This window comes from Enhydra lutris, unplaced genomic scaffold, assembly GCF_002288905.1.
Source record: "Enhydra lutris kenyoni isolate GAN:26980312 unplaced genomic scaffold, ASM228890v2 scaffoldscaffold24, whole genome shotgun sequence".
In the NCBI taxonomy this organism is placed as follows: domain Eukaryota; kingdom Metazoa; phylum Chordata; class Mammalia; order Carnivora; family Mustelidae; genus Enhydra; species Enhydra lutris.
In genome coordinates, this window is record NW_019154108.1 from 28,482,252 (window position 1) to 28,498,855 (window position 16,604).

The 16,604-nt window shown below is 39.0% G+C and overlaps 1 protein-coding gene across 1 annotated transcript in view; it reads left to right on the top strand.

The window, feature by feature from the left end:
• Positions 1-1,800: 1,800 nt before the first annotated feature.
• LOC111150780 (ankyrin repeat domain 45) overlaps positions 1,801-16,604 on the top strand; it is a 47,502-nt gene continuing 32,698 nt past the window's right edge. The window contains exons 1-2 of the mRNA XM_022508378.1: positions 1,801-1,817; positions 11,112-11,472. Coding sequence (XP_022364086.1) covers positions 11,127-11,472 — 346 coding nt within the window. The 5' untranslated portion in view covers positions 1,801-1,817; positions 11,112-11,126. The remainder of the gene's footprint in view (positions 1,818-11,111; positions 11,473-16,604) is intronic.

The window sequence follows — 16,604 nt, forward strand, 5'->3', positions numbered from 1 at the left end:
GTTGCTAAGATTCGTCTCTTCTGCATCCATTTGGCCCCTTTAGATCTAATGGCTCTCTTCAATATTCTCATGCCAAACTTGGGCGGGGGAGGGAATGGGAGTTAGAGAGGATCATGAAAATCTTTCTACTGGATCTGGGCCACTCCCATGCCAGAATTTTCCTCCGCAAGGCTGTTTCTCACCTGGTCTGCCTAAATGAATCATCCAATTGTTTCTGACATGGAGTTAAGCAGAGAATAGGGCCCCTTTGCTTTTAGGTTCCTCGGACCTACTTAGAGTCTTCCCATCCTTTCTAGCATTCAGAGCACTAAAAATAATCTTTTACGAATTCTATTTAACTTTCAGTATTGGAATCCATTTAAGACTTTCCATAAACAGTTGTATTTGAGAATTCTTCACACCCAATGAAGACAAATTAAAAACAGATTCAAGCGCGATCATGCATCAGAAGTCATCTCCCATCCAGATGCTAAAAAAGAAACCTCAGCCAGACTATGAAAAACATAGTACATACATATAACATATTAAAAGTGAAATACCTAAAATATCTTGCTCTTCCAACAACTTCAGTAGGAAATAAGTGCTTAGTAGAGCAAATGTGCTATGTGTTGATTGCAGGAGTGAGCTAGCAGGCGACAAAATTTCTATGGTTCCTGTCTATAATGTCAAACTCTAATATTTTGACTCTTACAACTACTTTGAATAAGAGAAATCTAATAATTAAATTTTTTTCTCAAACTTATTTTTTATTCCAGAAGTTCAGACCTATGGTATTGATATTTCACTTGGATCTTGAGCCAAATATTTATTTTAAAACTAAGCTATTCAGCCTTCAGCTCAGATGTTCTGAGCTCTTCTAAAATATTACCTCCTCCTTAACTATTTCCTTGTAGAAATAGTAAATAAACAAATGCTTTCCTTCACTCATGAATCAGCTCCAAAACTTCCCGGTCTTCACTCTGTGATTAATGCGGACATTTATATAGTTTCTGGGTAAGCGTGGCACTTTTCTGCTGTCTCCTTTTGATACCCCTGCTCCAACCCTTCCCATCCTCCCTTTTAAAACGTCTGTTTTGGGGGCGCCTGGGTGGCTCAGTGGGTTAAAGCCTCTGCCTTCAGCTCAGATCATGATCCTAGGGTCCTGGGATTCAGCCCTGCAACGGGCTCTCTGCTCAGCAGGGAGCCTGCTTCCCCTTCTCTCTCTGCCTGCCTCTCTGCCTACTTGTGATCTCTGTTTGTCAAATAAAAATATTTTTTAAAAAAGTCTGTTTTGGATCTTAAATTCCTCAAGCAAGCTAGATACTAATTTCCTAGGCCCTTCCACGCCTGACATAGTTGGCACTTGTAAGTTCTCAGGAAACGGACTTGGTGACAATGACCATAAACCATAAGAAAAAGACTTCTAACAGCCTAGAACACTAAGCAAGCTGTCGGTTATATTACAATGTTTCGTAGTTTTCAGAACCCATCTTCGTATTTCTGGAAAAATTCTTTAGTTCAAAAGCCAAAGATAAGACTTAAGACGGACCTGCAACCAATGCGCACGCCTTATTTTCAAAAATTATTTTTTAAACTGTAGAGTACATACAGTCCATACGGTAGAAAATTTACAAAATAAAGAACACTCCCCCCGCCACCCGAACGCAGCGATTTAACGCAGGTGGATGAATTCCTCTGGGTTTCCTCTCGCCCTCTCGACTCGCACCTGCCGACCTCGACCCTCGCGCGCCGCCGCAACCGCGGCGCTCGGGGCGGCGCTACCGCGCGCGGGTGCGCCGTCGCCATGGTAACCGCGGAAGTCGGGGGCCTGGGGAGCGGTGAGTCGGAGTCTCGCGCGGAGGGCAGCGGTGGGCGCTCCAGAATGGGCGGTGATGGGATGGGGAGAGGAATGGGCGTCTTTCCGTGTGGCCGCAGGGGCCGAGCCTAGGGGAGTGGGCGTCAACCGCGGCGTCTTCAGGCTTTGCCTCTGCCCAGAGCTTTGCAGAGCGGCTCCCGCCCCACGGGCATCCTCGGAGATCCCCGAGTGTCCCTGAGGGATTCAGGCCGGAAGGCGAGCTCCTCTGTCCAGAAGTGACTGGTGTCCGCCCCGCCCGGGCCTCATGGGACTGTCACTCTGTTTGCGCTTCCTCAGGCCTTCCTTTGTTTAACCCCAGGGGCCCAGGGCTGCACTTTGGGGCCCTCTCCTTGTTGGGACTTAAAATCCTCGAGGGGCCACGTTTTTTTGAAGAAGAATTCAATTAGCTTAAAAGGGCCTTAAGATCTATTCATCATAACGTCGAGCTTGTCTGCCTCCTTGCCCTTTGTGTTTCCTTCTCATGACTTAGGTTGCCCTTCTCTTCTCGTTTTAAGACACCTTCCTACTCCTCCATCATGGGGTGTCCCCACTTCTGGGAAGCCTTTTCCAAACCTACCCACTGCCAGTCTAATTTAAGTGTCCAGTGTCTTTACTCTCAGAGTGCTCTTTGCTTGTATCTCCACTATATCCCTGTCTCACCGTCATTGCCGATTTACTGGTGGCTTCCCCAGTGGACTGGGGAGTGGCCTACGGGGTAGGACCGTGGCCCCTGTGATGTTCTATTATTAGTGCCTTAGCAACCTCAAATGAGTTCGCACTTCATGGTTAAAAGGAAGAGTTTGTAGCCCTGCTTTCCAACATGAATTAAGTAAAGCCGAGCAGGTGCTGTTCTCATTCCACGAATAAAGAGTGTGAGTTCAGAAAAGTCACGTGATTATTAAATACCAGAATTAGGACTAAAGCATGGGCCCTCTGATTCGCAGACTGCTCTGCCCTTCTGCCTTCATAGTTCCAACCCTGTCTCCCCTCTCTGTGCTTACATTCTCTATGAATGTTTGGTTATAGGTACCTGGGTTGCAATTTTGATTTACGTTGTAACTTCTATGGGCAAAGAAAACAGAATTTATTTTTTGTCTGTGACCTAGATTCTTTTGTGAGCCCTCACTCATTGATTATCAGGAAAAAAAATAATTTTTAAAAGTGGTTTTAAAGTTTAGACACATCTGTAACTGGCTTCTTTGTCTAATGTTTAATTTCTCTTATGCAAAGATATTTAGGTACTCAGATAACTTGTCCCCTGATACTGTCCTTGAGATGGTGTTCTGGTGTGTGGATATATGGGGATTCATGAAACTTTTGGGCAACTGAGGTCCCTTTGTCATGTTCGGAGTCATGTCCCTTGTGAACAGATCTCTCCTGGTTTGATCAGTGCCCTGAACCTTCTGTGACTTTCCTTCCACTCTGGTTCCAACGGCCCCTACAAGAAGACTCTGCCATTTCTGGATCTCAAACATGTCTTAGAACAGTGGTCCTCAAACTTTTTGGTGCCAGTACTCCATTACATGCTCAAAAAATTACTGATCTGAAAAGCTTTCCTTTAGGTGAGTTTTATCTAGCCATAAAATGAGCATTAAAAATATAGTAAGAATTAGAAATTAAAACTGAGAATTAAAAACACGTTACTTCTTTTAACAATAATAAAAATAATTCTATTATATGTTAAATATAAATTACATATTTCTCATGGAAAATAAGTATTTTCTAAAACAAAAATATTAGTGAGGAAGTAGAGTTAAACATTTTCAGTCTAGGTGTACCTGGGTGGTTCGGTCGGTTAAGCATCTGACTCCTGATTTCTGTTCAGGTCGTGATCTCAGGGTAGTGAGATCCAGCCCTGTGTTGGGCTTTGTAGTCAGTAGGGAGTCGGCTTGAGATTCTCCCTCTCCCTATGCTCACTCTCTTTCTCTCTCAAATAAATAAATCTTTAAAAAAACATTTCAATATATAGAATATTGATAACAGGAAGAAAGGAAAAGCTATGTTATTATGATCATCCTAGTAGTACTTATAGTCACAGTAAAAGTACTTTAAAATATTCTAAAACTTCTATGTTATAAGAAGAAAAAACCATAAAGAATAGAATTCTTTGCTCTATCTTCAAAAAAAAAAAAAACAGTATGATGAAGGACACAATCAACAATAGACCACCAAACATATGACAGAAGAGTTTACTTTTTTCCACCAGCTTACATGTCTTTTAAAAGACAGGCTTAAGGATAAATGCCCTGGAAGACTTCACTTTGCTCTTTTATTTCGGAAAGGCTGATCTCAATTTAGTCTAGATTTGGAGTAGAACAGTCTTGTAGGTTTGACCACAGACCAGGGTGACTTAAGTCCTAGGACTTTGTCCTAGTCCAGTGGCTCTTAAAGTATGGTCTGAGGATTCCCTGGGGGTCCTTTCGACATTTTTCAGGGAGTTCACCGGTAAAGCTATCTGCATATTCATTCTTACACATCATTTGTCTTTGTATTCTCATTCTCTCACGTGTTATGGTGGTTTTCTGGAGGCTCAATGACAGTTGCTGTCACAACATCACACATCATGGGAATGAAAGCAGAAGCAGGAATTTGAATCCATCTCTTTTCTATTAAGTCAGACATTAAAGGGATTTGCAAAAATGTAAAATAATGCCACTCTTCTGATCAAATTTTCCTTGTAAAATATATTTTTCATAAACTATAATTTGTATGTTAACATGTAATTGTTTTAACATGAACTAATACATATCTTAAAAGATTTTTAAGTTTTAATTTCTAATATGGTAAATGTTTTTTTCTAACATGGTAAATACTGATAGATATAACCCACATAAAAATTTGGGGGGGCTTTCCACTTTTAAGAGTGTAAAGAGCCCTGAGATCAGGGAATTTGAGAAATGCTGCCCTAATCATGTTAATTCTGGGATGATATGGAAATTAAGTTCCATTCAAGGGTATATCAAAGTAGCTTTGAGTATTCTGGCCTGAATCATATTTCCAGATTTGATCTAGTTTATTTATCAATCTCTGAATTAACTTGGGACCACACTGATCTCTAGATGCAAAGCAATCTGTCTGTAATCAAATGTTTGGTGGTGGTAGAGTAGAAAATAATTTACTCACACCATGCATAGGACAACTGTGTATTAAAGAAAAAGAATAAGAAATAGTATTACCATCTTTTCTTTTATTTCATGAATGCTCTTGCTGGAGGAATGATGACATAATGATGATTATAGGTTTTGTTTCCTGAGTGCTCACCATGGGCTTGGCATATGCAACATCAAATTTATTAATTCTTAGAACAATCCTACAAACTAGGTCTAGTGGTATTCCTACAAGAGATTAGGTAAATCACCTAGTATTTATGCAGCTAATAAATTAATTGCAGGATTGGATTGTAAACTCAAGTCTTTCTGACTCCAAAACCCATTGTTCTTGGCTGTGAAGAGCAGCAGTAGGAATCGCAAGCTTGATGTTAAGAGTTATTGAGAACATACGTCAAGAATTGTGGTAAGTCTGGAAGGGACACAAGAAAAATCTAAGGTTTGATCCTTGCCCCCATCCAGTTTATAATCTAATTAAGTAGATGTCTTCTGCATTTGAAACAAATAGAACATAATGTAATACCATACTTGGTAAGTTGTATGTTACAGACGATGTATAATGGCCTTTGGAGATCATAGGAGGAAGAGCCCCTGTGCATTCAAGAGAGGAGTCAAGGAAAGTTTTAGGAAGAAAATAGGTTGATAGCTTGGCCTAAATAGGATTTGGATAGTAAGAATGGAGGAGGAAAAGAAACATTATTCTAGACCTAGTAACAGGAATATATATGAGATGTAAATAGGATTTTCTCAGTATCTTTAAGGTCTCCTGTCTGGGCCCCCACTAGGCCGGTGAGGAAAGGCATTTTAAGCATATTCTGCCTCTGTTCCCTAAGGTTTGAATATGGATATCTATAGTGGATATGTTCCAGGAGATCACAACGTTATTAATAGGGTGACAAAATAACTTATTGTGTGGTAATGATAGACACCTTTGAAAGTAAAAGAGGGTGCTATTAAAAATTACAGCAGGGGAACAGATGTAACTGGAACTGCCCTGGGTACATTGAAACATATGTCACCCAAGTTATTAACCATAAACACATGCTGTCTAACTTCTGCTAAATTCTCTCTTGTTGATTTCCTGGTATAGTTCCATAGAGGTTATTCAAAACTAATGTTTTTTCACAGTGTGGCTTGTATCAGTTTGGTGGGTGGCACCAGCCTTAAAATATATAATGGGAGGGGCGCCTGGCTGGCTCAGTGGGTTAAAGCCTCTGCCTTCGGCTCAGGTCATGATCCCAGGGTCCTGGGATCGAGCCCCACATTGGGCTCTCTGCTCCACGGGGAGCCTGCTTCCTCCTCCTCTCTCTCTCTCTCTGCCTGCCTTTCTGCCTACTTGTGATCTCTGTCTGTCAAATAAATAAATAAATAAAATCTTAAAAAAAATATATATATATAATGGGAATAGGGATGCCTGCCTGGCTCAGTTGGTAGAGTTTGCGACTCTTGATCTCAGGGTGCTGAATCTGAGCCTCACGTTGGGTGTAGACATTACTTAAAAAAATGAAAACTTTGGGTCACCTGGGTGGCTCAGTGGGTTAAAGCCTCTGCCTTCGGCTCGGGTCATGATCCCAGGGTCCTGGGATCGAGCCCCACATCTGGGCCTCTGCTCAGCCAGGAACCTGCTTCCCTTCCGCTCTCTCTGCCTGCCTCTCTCCCTGCCTGTGATCTCTGTCAAATAAATGAATAAAATCTTAAAAAAAAAGAAAAATTTTAAAAATATAATGGGAATAAAGACATCAGTGTATTACATATGGTAAGGATAAATGGTATTTAGGTTAATGATATACATGCAAGTATATCCCATATATGCAGTGTACCCAGGACAAGTGTCCAAGTGTCCATTACCACTGATAATTAATTGGTTGGTTAACCTATTAGTAGAAGATATATATATATATATATATATATATATATATATATATATTTACATATGTAAAATTGAAAGAAGATATCATAAACTAATATATACTATATAATACATAAAAATTATTTATATATACTATGTATAATACAATATATATGTAAACAATATATATGTGTTTGGACAGGACAGCCACATCATGGTCCAAACTAGCTGTGCAAGCGCTAGCAGTCATGTCCAATCCAGTGAGAAGGAACCACACTTTCCTAGAAGTTGCATACTACATGACGATTTACATCTTAGGTCTCCCATTTGGCCATATGGCCACATCATGTTGTAGAAGAGACTGGGAAGCAGTTTTATTCCAATATAAATATTGGTTTTTTAAAAATGTGTGGTTAAAAAAAGAGAGTAGGGTTCTGTTCCTAAAGAAAGGGGAGATCTGATTTTAGGGACAACAGCTGTGTCTGAGTACTATATCAGGGGCTCGCATGATCATGCAGAGCCTGGAAATGAGCAGGAACCAAGGGAGCTCTGGAGAGTCAGACCACAAGAACCACAGCTTGTTCTCATAGCAGGAAGTTTGATCAGTACACCCTTGAGTCACTGTGATGAATGACCTTCAACTAGCCTCATATTCCTGTGTCCCCTGTTCAAGTGTCAAGATCCTGGTCCCTTATTTTAAAAGCTAAAAAAACTTAACCCACAGATACAGAGAACAGATTGGTAGTTGCTAGAGGTAGAGTTAGGGGTAGGTGAAATGGGTAAAGAGGGTCAAAAGGTAAAAATTTCCAGTTACAGGATTAATACGTTCTGGGAATGCACTGTACAGCATAGGGACTATAGTTAACAATACTGCATTGAATTAAATACAATACTGTATTGTATTATTGTATTTGAAAATTGCTGAGAGATTAGATCTGAAAAGTTTGCATCACAAGAAAATGTTTCTTAATTATATGGGGTGATGGATGTTAGCTGTGGTAATTATTTTATAATAGATATATAAATCAAATTATTATGTTGTATTAAACTAATACAGTGTTATATGTGAAGGGAAAAAATGAAATGATTAAAAACAACAGCAGAAAGTGTCAAGATCCTAGGATTGAGCAGCTGACTGGCAGAGCCTAATTTACATTTTTGTCCCCAACCTTGTGCTGAGACGGGGAGGAGGAGGATCTTGCTTCTGTGGCTTATATAGTGGAAAATTAGCTTTGTCTTCCACTAGAAATCTCTAAAATGGAGATTGGGATTCTTTAAGAAGGCTCTGTGTCTGTGTGTCTGTGTGTGTGTGTGTGTGTTGGGAGGGTGGAGAGTTAGATGCCAGCACTCAAAAGGATTATAAATTTTTTTCTATATTTATCCTGTAAAATGAAGGAGTTAAATGAAACAGTTTCAAAGATCAGCCTTAGGGGGCGCCTGGGTGGCTCAGTTGGTTAAGCATCTGTCTTCAGCTCAGGTCCTGATCTCAGGGTCCCAGGATTGGGCCCCCCACTGGGTTCCCTGCTCAGCAGAACCCTGCCTGCTGTTCTGCCTAATTCTGCTCACTCTCTGTCTCTCTATCAAATAAATAAATAAAATCTTTTTTTTTAAAGATCACAAGTAGGCAGAGAGGCAGGCAGAGAGAGGAGCAGGTTCCTGCTGAGCAGAGAGCCCGATGTGGGGCTTGATCCCAGCTTGGACCCTGGGACCATGACCCGAGCTGAAGGCAGAGGCTTTAAACCACTGAGCCACCCAGGTGCCCCAAATAAATAAAATCTTAAAAAAAAAAAAAAAGATAAGCTTTGGGTCAAATCTTATGGTGGAGTCATGGCTGATTGGCTAACAACTCCCATTCCCAATCCCGTCTACCTTGTTTGCTTCTATTATATATAATAATATAATATAATATCATAATATAATAATTATAATAGAGAAACTTGCTTTTTGTTTGTTTGTTTCTTTCTTTTAAATATAGGGATACAGTTTGGCCTCTGTTAGGGGTTGTTAGGAGAGATTTTACTTGGCTTTCCTTTTAAAAAGATGGATGGCATAGCTATCCTCTCGATGATTCCCTCTTTTTCCTGCCACAAATGCAGATGTGATGCCAGGAGTTATGACAGCCCTCTTGTCACTATGAGGCAACAGCCATGATATGAAAGTCTTACATAGTATGGTGGAATAGAAAGATAGAAAGAGCTTGCATGTGTATTTTTGAGCTGCTGAACCATCTCCACCTTTACATTTCTTGTTATGTGAAAAAATAATCTTTTACTTTTGAAGGTCAGTCTTATTATTTTTTCAGTTATCTGTAATCAAGGAATTCCTAATTTCAACAGCTTACAAGTATACACATTTAGTGAAGGTAGAGATTAATGTAAGCTTATGGTAAATAGAGATATTATTCTAATTAGATTGCCCTTCCTTCTGACTTTTGAATGGCCAAATCTTGCCCATTTTTTATGGCCCAGCTTAAATGCTGTATATTTTACTAAATATATGAATCTATTTATCCCATTTCCTGTGTCTTCCTCCTACCCTCCTGCCACAAACATGATCCTGAATCTTCTATTGAATCTTGCTTTTCTTCTTTTTTTAAAATATATTTTTTAAAGATTTTTATTTATTTTATGAAGAGAGAGGAACACAAGTAGGGGGAATGAGAGGGAGAAGAAGGCTTCCTGATGAGCAGGGAACCTGACACAGGGCTCGATCCCAGGATCTTGGGATCATGACCTGAGCCAAAGGCAGACACCCAATGACTGAGCCACCGAGGGGCCCCTGTCAGCTTTTCTTCTTTTTTAAAAAATAGTGTTACTGAGTCTATTTGTATTCCTAAAATGTCATTTTTAATTGCTTTGAACTTTACAAAAATATATCTTGATATATATAATCTTTTTGGATCTACTTTTTCCCATTAATATTGTATTGCTAAGATTCATTCATTCATATTATGTGCTTCAGTTATTTACTGCTGGGTGACAAAACACCCCCAAACATGTAAAATAGTGCACATGCATTATCTCCATGTTTCTCTGGCTCAGGAACGAGGGCGCAGCTTAGCTAGATCTTTCACTTTGGCATCTCTCATGAAGCTACAATCAAGTTGTTGCCAGTGACTTTGGTCATCTGAAGGTTCAACTGGGGCAGATCCGTTTCCAAACTCATTCAGTGGTTGTTGGCAGAGTTAAGTTCCTCACAACCTAATGGACTGAGGGCTTCCATTCCTTACTGGATGTTGGCCAGACGTTGCCCTCTGTTGCTTGAAAGGTGACCCTTTCCGTCATATTGCATGAGAAGAGCCAGGGAGAGAATACCAACAAGACAAAGTCACAGTCTCCTATAACTGACTGTGGCAATGACATCCCATCACTCTTGCTGTATTCTCATTAAAAGAAAGTCACTGCATTCAAGGGTGTGAATACCAGGAGACAGGGTGAGAGTCACTGGGAGCCATGTTAGAAGCTGCCTACCACAGGGTGTCACTATAATTTATTCATTTTAATTACTATATACTATTTTGTGTGACTTGCTACAGTTTATGCTTTTGTTCTTGGGCTTCATTTTCCTGCCCAGGATTTTCGTTGCTATGAACAGTGATGCTATGAACATTCTTATACATATGAAGGGGGGACTACGCTACTCTAATTTATATGTGTTCTGCTAGACTGAGCACAAAGAATTCCTTGATTAATTGTGCCTGGAATTAATCTCATCCCTTCTTATGATACTTAGCTCTTGTTACCTTTTATCACACTTATTTTGTGCATCTCATATTTTCTCCCTTAAAATAGTAAGTCGTTGAGGGCAGGAATAAATTTGATTCTTCTTCGTAATTTACATAGTGCCCACACAGCACTTAGTATATTAGTAAGCTTTTAGTAACCATCACTGAATGAATAGTTCTGTCTAAATGTCATTGCCTAAATTTTAAGGTTTTAATCTGGCTCTGGTAATCCCTCTGTATTTCTCACTTTTCCCCAGTATAAACCCTTGTTTAGGCAGGTGAATCTCATTTGCATTCTCTTTCAATCTTTTCCTGATAAATCTAGCCACATTGATCTGTTTCTTCTTCTGTTCCTGTTGAATTTACTGTTTATATCACACATTCAGCATTTTAGTGTATATTCAGGCAGTGTGCTGACTTATAGTAGGTTCACAATAAACTCTATTGATTCCATGGATGAAGTGTCTTATTCTATAATTATTTTCAACCAGTTAAGTATTTTTATCCCATCTATATTGTCAGTTGACTGATGAAATAAGCAGATAAACAAATACTGATTAGTTTGAGTAGATTACTATTACTTTTTCTTGGCCTCAGGTGTTTTTGGAATTAATGGAGCCAGAAGGACCTCCAGAATCAGAGAGTTCAGAAAAAGCATTTTTCTCACAGCAAGAAGACGATGATGAAGAAGAAGAAGATGAAGAAGAACCAAAAGAACCAGAGGAAATAGTCCCTCTTAATCCCCTCTTACAACCTGCTCTCACAGGGGATGTAGAAGGTTTGCAGAAGATTTTTGAGGATCCTGAGAACCCTCGTCATGAACAGGCCATGCAGCTACTCTTGGAAGAAGACATCGTTGGGAGAAATTTGTTGTATGCAGCTTGCATGGCTGGGCAAAGTGATGTGATTAGAGCTTTGGCAAAATACGGTGTGAATCTGAATGAAAAAACCACCAGAGGTATTTTGTCTTTTTCGCTCATCAGTATTACTTATGAATATTTAAGACGCTATGTACCATCCCTAAAGCTGGATAAATTTGATGTGCCTGCTTTATGTTTTGCATATATTATATATGCATACATATATATGCATATGTGAGTATGTGTATACATGTTGATAAGAGTATTTTATAGTAAAGTACACAGACTTAACGCTTTTTTTTTTAAAGATTTTATTTATTTATTTGACAGAGATCACAAGTAGATGGAGAGGCAGGCAGAGAGAGAGAGAGAGAGGGAAGCAGGCTCCCTGCTGAGCAGAGAGCCCAATGCGGGACTCCATCCCAGGACCCTGAGATCATGACCTAAGCCGAAGGCAGCGGCCCAACCCACTGAGCCACCCAGGAGCCCCGACTTAACGCTTTTTTTTTGAGAGAGAGAGCCTGCATGTGCACGCGTGAGTGGGGGGGAGGGGGGAGTGGCAGAGGGAGAGAGAGAATCTGTTTTAAATTAAATTCAGTTTAATTAACATTGTATTACTAGTTTCAGAAGTAGAATTTAGTGATTCATCAGTTGCGTGTAACACCCAGTGCTCATTACATCACATGCCCTCCTTAATGCCCGTCACCCAGTTACCCCATTCCCCCATCCACCTGCCCTCCAGCAGCCCTGTTTGTTTCCTAGAGTTAAGAGTCTTATGTTTTGCCTCCCTCTCTGTTTTCATCTAGTTTTATTTTTCCTTTCCTTCCCCTCTGATCCTCTGTTGTGTTCCTGACCTTAGGGAAAAAGCTCTGTTTTTCCTATCGAAGAGGATATTCACTGTGGATTTTTTTAATACGGCTTTTATGATATTGAGGTATGTTCCCTCTATCCCTACACTATGGAGAGTTTTTCTCAAGAAACCATGCTGTATTTTGCCAAGTGCTTTTTTCTGCATCTATTGAGGGGATCATATGGTTCTTGACTTTTCTTTTATTAGTTCTTGACTTTTCTTTTATTAATGTGGTGAATCACATTGAATGATTTGCTGATGTTGAATCACCTTGCAGCCTAGGAATAAATTCCACTTGGTCACGGTGAATAATCCTTTTAATGTTTTTTTTTTAGCTAGTATCTTAGTGAGAATTTTTGCATCCTTGTTCATCAGGGATATTGGTCCTTAATCTCCTGTTTGGTGGGGTCTTTATCTGGTTTTGGGATCAAGGTAATGCTAGCCTCATAGAGTGAATTTGAAGTTTTCCCTCCATTTCTATTTTTTGAAACAGTTTCAGAATAGGTATTAATTCTTTGAATATTTGGTAGAATTCCCCTGGGAAGCCATCCAGCCTTGGGTTCTTGTTTGTTGGGGGATTTTTGTTTACTGATTCAATTTCTTTGTTGTTATGGGTCTTTTCAGGTTTTTTATTTCTTCCTATTTCAGTTTTGGTAGTTTATGTTTCTAGGAATGCATCCGTTTTTCCAGACTGGCTAATTTGTTGGCATATAATTGCTTATAGTATTCTCTTATAATTGTATTTCTTTGGTATTGGTTGTGATCTCTCCTCTTTCATTCATGATTTTATTTATTTGGGTCCTTTCTCTTTTCTTTTTGATAAGTCTGGCTAGGAGTTTATTGTTGTTGTTGTTTTTAAGGATTTTATTTATTTGAGAGACAGAGACAGAGCATGAGCAGGGGAAAGGAGGTGAAGGGAGAGGGAGAAGCAGATACCCTGCTAGGTTGGAACCCATTGCAAGGCTTGATCCCAGAACCCTGGGATCATGACCTGAACTGAAAGCAGACACTTAACCGACTGAGCCATCCAGTCACCCTGGATTTTATTGATCTTATTAATTCTTTCAAGGAATCAGATCCTAGTTTTGTTGATATGTCCTATTATTTTTTTATTTCTATGTCATTGATTTCTGCTCTAGCTTTATTATATCTCTTTTCCTGCTGGATTTAGGCTTTATTTGCTGTTCTTTTTCCAGCTCTAGATGTAATGTTAAGTTGTGTATTTGAGACTTATCTTATTTTCTGAGAAAGGCCTGTATTGCAATATAGTTCTCTCTTAGGACCACCTTTGTTGCATCCCAAAGGTTCTGAGCTGTCATGTTTTCATTTTCATTTGCTCCCACGGATCCTGGTTAACCCATTCATTCTTTAGTAGGATACTCTTTAATCCCAATTTATTTGTGGTCCTTCCAAATTTTTTCTTGTAGTTGACTTCAAATTTTAAAGTATTGTGGTCTGAAAATTTGCATGGTATAATTTCAGTCTTTTTATACTGGTTGAGATCTGATTTGTGACTCAGTATGTGATCTATTCTGGAGAATGTTCCATGTGCACTTGAGAAGAACGTGTACTCTACTGCTTTAGGATGAAATACTCTGAATATATGTAACAGAATATATCTGTTAAGTCCATTTGGTCCAGTGTGTCATTCAGAGCCCTTGTTTCCCTGTTGATCTTCTGTTTAGATGTTCTGTCTGTTGCTGTAAATGAGGTGTTAAAGTCCCCTACTATTATTATATTATCAATGAATTTCTTTAATTTTGTTATTAATTGATTTATATAATTGGCTGCTCCCAAGTTAGGGGCATAAATATTTACAATTGTTAGATCTTCTTGTTGGATAGACACTTATAGTATCCTTCTTCATCACTTATTAGTCTTTGGTTTAAAATCTATACAGAGGGCTACTCCAGCTTTCTTTTGATGTCCATTGGCATGATAAATGGTTCTCTACCCCCTCACTTTCAATTTGGAGGTGTCTTTAGGTCTAACATGAGTCTCTTGTAAGCAGCATATAAGATGGTCTTGGGTTTTTTTTTTTTAATCCATTCTGATACCCTATATATTTTGATTAGAGCATTTAGTCCATTTACATTCAGAATAATTATTGAACAATACGAAGTTAGTGCCATTGTGTTATCTGTAATGTCACTGTTCCCTCCTAGATTGTCTGTGTTCCTTTCTGGTCTTTGTTAATTTTGGGCTCTCTCTCCACCGAAGGGATCCCCTTTAATATTTCTTGCAGGGCTAGTTTAATGTTCACAAATTCCTTTAGTTTCTGTTTGTCCTGGAACTTCTTTATCTCTCCTTCTATTCTGAATGACAGCCTTTCTGGATAAAGTATTCTGGACTGCATATTTTTCCTGTTTAGCACATTGAATATATTTTGCCAGTCCTTTCTGGCCTGCCAGGTCTCTGTACACAGGCCTACCTCTGTACACAGGCCTGTACACAGGCCAGTCTTAGGTTTCTACCCTTGTAGGTTAAGGACCTCTTGTTCTGAGCTACTTTCAGGATTTTCTCTTTATCTTTGAACTATGCAAGCTTTACTATTATATGTCAAGGTTTTGACCTATTTTTATTGATTTTGAGGGGTGTTCTATGTGTCTCCTGGCCTTGAATGCCTGTTTCCTTCTCCAGATTAAGGAAGTTCTCAGCTATAATTTGTTCAGTTAAACCTTCTGTCCCTTGGAGAGAGAGAACCTTAAGCAGGCTCCACACTCAGCACAGAACCCACTGCTGTGTTTGATCTCACGACCCCGAGATCACAGCCTAAGCTGAAATCAAAAGTCAGATGCTTAAGCAGCTGTGCCACCCAGGCACCCCCACAGGCTTCACTCTTAATTAGCTGTATGACCTGGGGTTGAGCCCCACATCGGGCTCTCTGCTCAGCAGGGGGCCTGCTTCCTCCTCTCTCTCTGCCTGCCTCTCTGCCTACTTGTGATCTCTGTCTGTCAAATAAATAAATAAAATCTTTAAAAAAAAGAAAGGAAAGAAACAATAGAACGGATCAATAAAACCAAATCTGGTTTAGTGAAAAAGACAGAGTTGATATACCTTTGATAATATTTGATAATTTTTGGTATTTGATAATATCAGAGAGGTGGAAAGCATAAATAATATTTGGAATTTTAAAGGGTGGAGAATACACACAGGAAAAACTAAGACTTAAAAAATTACATCCAGGTGCCTGGGTACCTCAGTTGAGTAACTGCCTTTGGCTCAGGTCATGATCCTGGAGTCCCAGAATTGAGTGCTGCATCAGGCTCCCTGCTCAGCAGGGAGTCTGTTCTCCCTCTGACCCTCTCTCCTCTCATGCTCTCTCTCATTCTCTCTCTCTCAAATAAAATCTTTTAAAAAAATAATTACATCCATAGACTGATGAATGAATAAAGAAGATGTGGGGTGTGTGTGTGTGTGTGTGTGTGTGTATACATATATATGTATATATGCAATGGAATACTACTCAGCCACCAAAAAGGATGAAGTCTTGCCATTTGCAGTGATGTGAATGGAGCTAGAATGTATTATGCTAAGAGAAATAAATCAGAGAAAGATAATACCATATGATTTCACTCATATGGAATTTAAGAAACAAAACAGATGAACAAAAGGGAAGGGGGGAGAAAGAGAGAAAGAAACAAACCATAAGAGACTCTTAACCATAGAGAACAAACTGAGGATTGATCGAGGGAGGTGGGTGATGGGTATTAAGGAGTGCATTTGTGATGAGCATTGGATATTATCTATAAGTGATGAATCACTGAATTCCACTCCTGAAACCAATATTACACTATATGTTAACTAACTAAAATTTAAATAAAATTTTGAAGAAAAATTCATTAGAAAATATTATAAATAATTTTATGACAATACATTTGAAAAGTTGGATGAAATGGAGAATTTTCTTATAAAGTATAAATTACCAAAATTAATTCAAGAAAAAATAGAAATCTTGACTATATCAATGGTTATTTTGAAAAAATAAATAAGTAATAAAAATAGGCATCTCTCCCCCACCCCCACCTAACTCTGGGCTCAGACGTTTTAAAAGGTAAGATTTACTGCACTTTTAGGGAAAAGGTAATCTCTAATTTTTACAATGTTCACAGCATATAAAGAGAGTTGTAAAACTGCTTAACTTATGAGAGAAACAACTTTTATAGCAAAACAAGTTAAGGACAGTGGTAGAAAGGAAAATTATAGGCCAATCTCATTTAATAACAAAGATGCAAGCATCTTAAATAAAATATTAACAAATTAAATCTAAGATTGTACTTTATAAAATGTAATATACTAGGTTGGGTTTATCCCATTAAGGAGAGGATGATTTAACATTAGAAAAAAGATTAGTGGGGCACTTGGGTGGCTCAGTAGGAT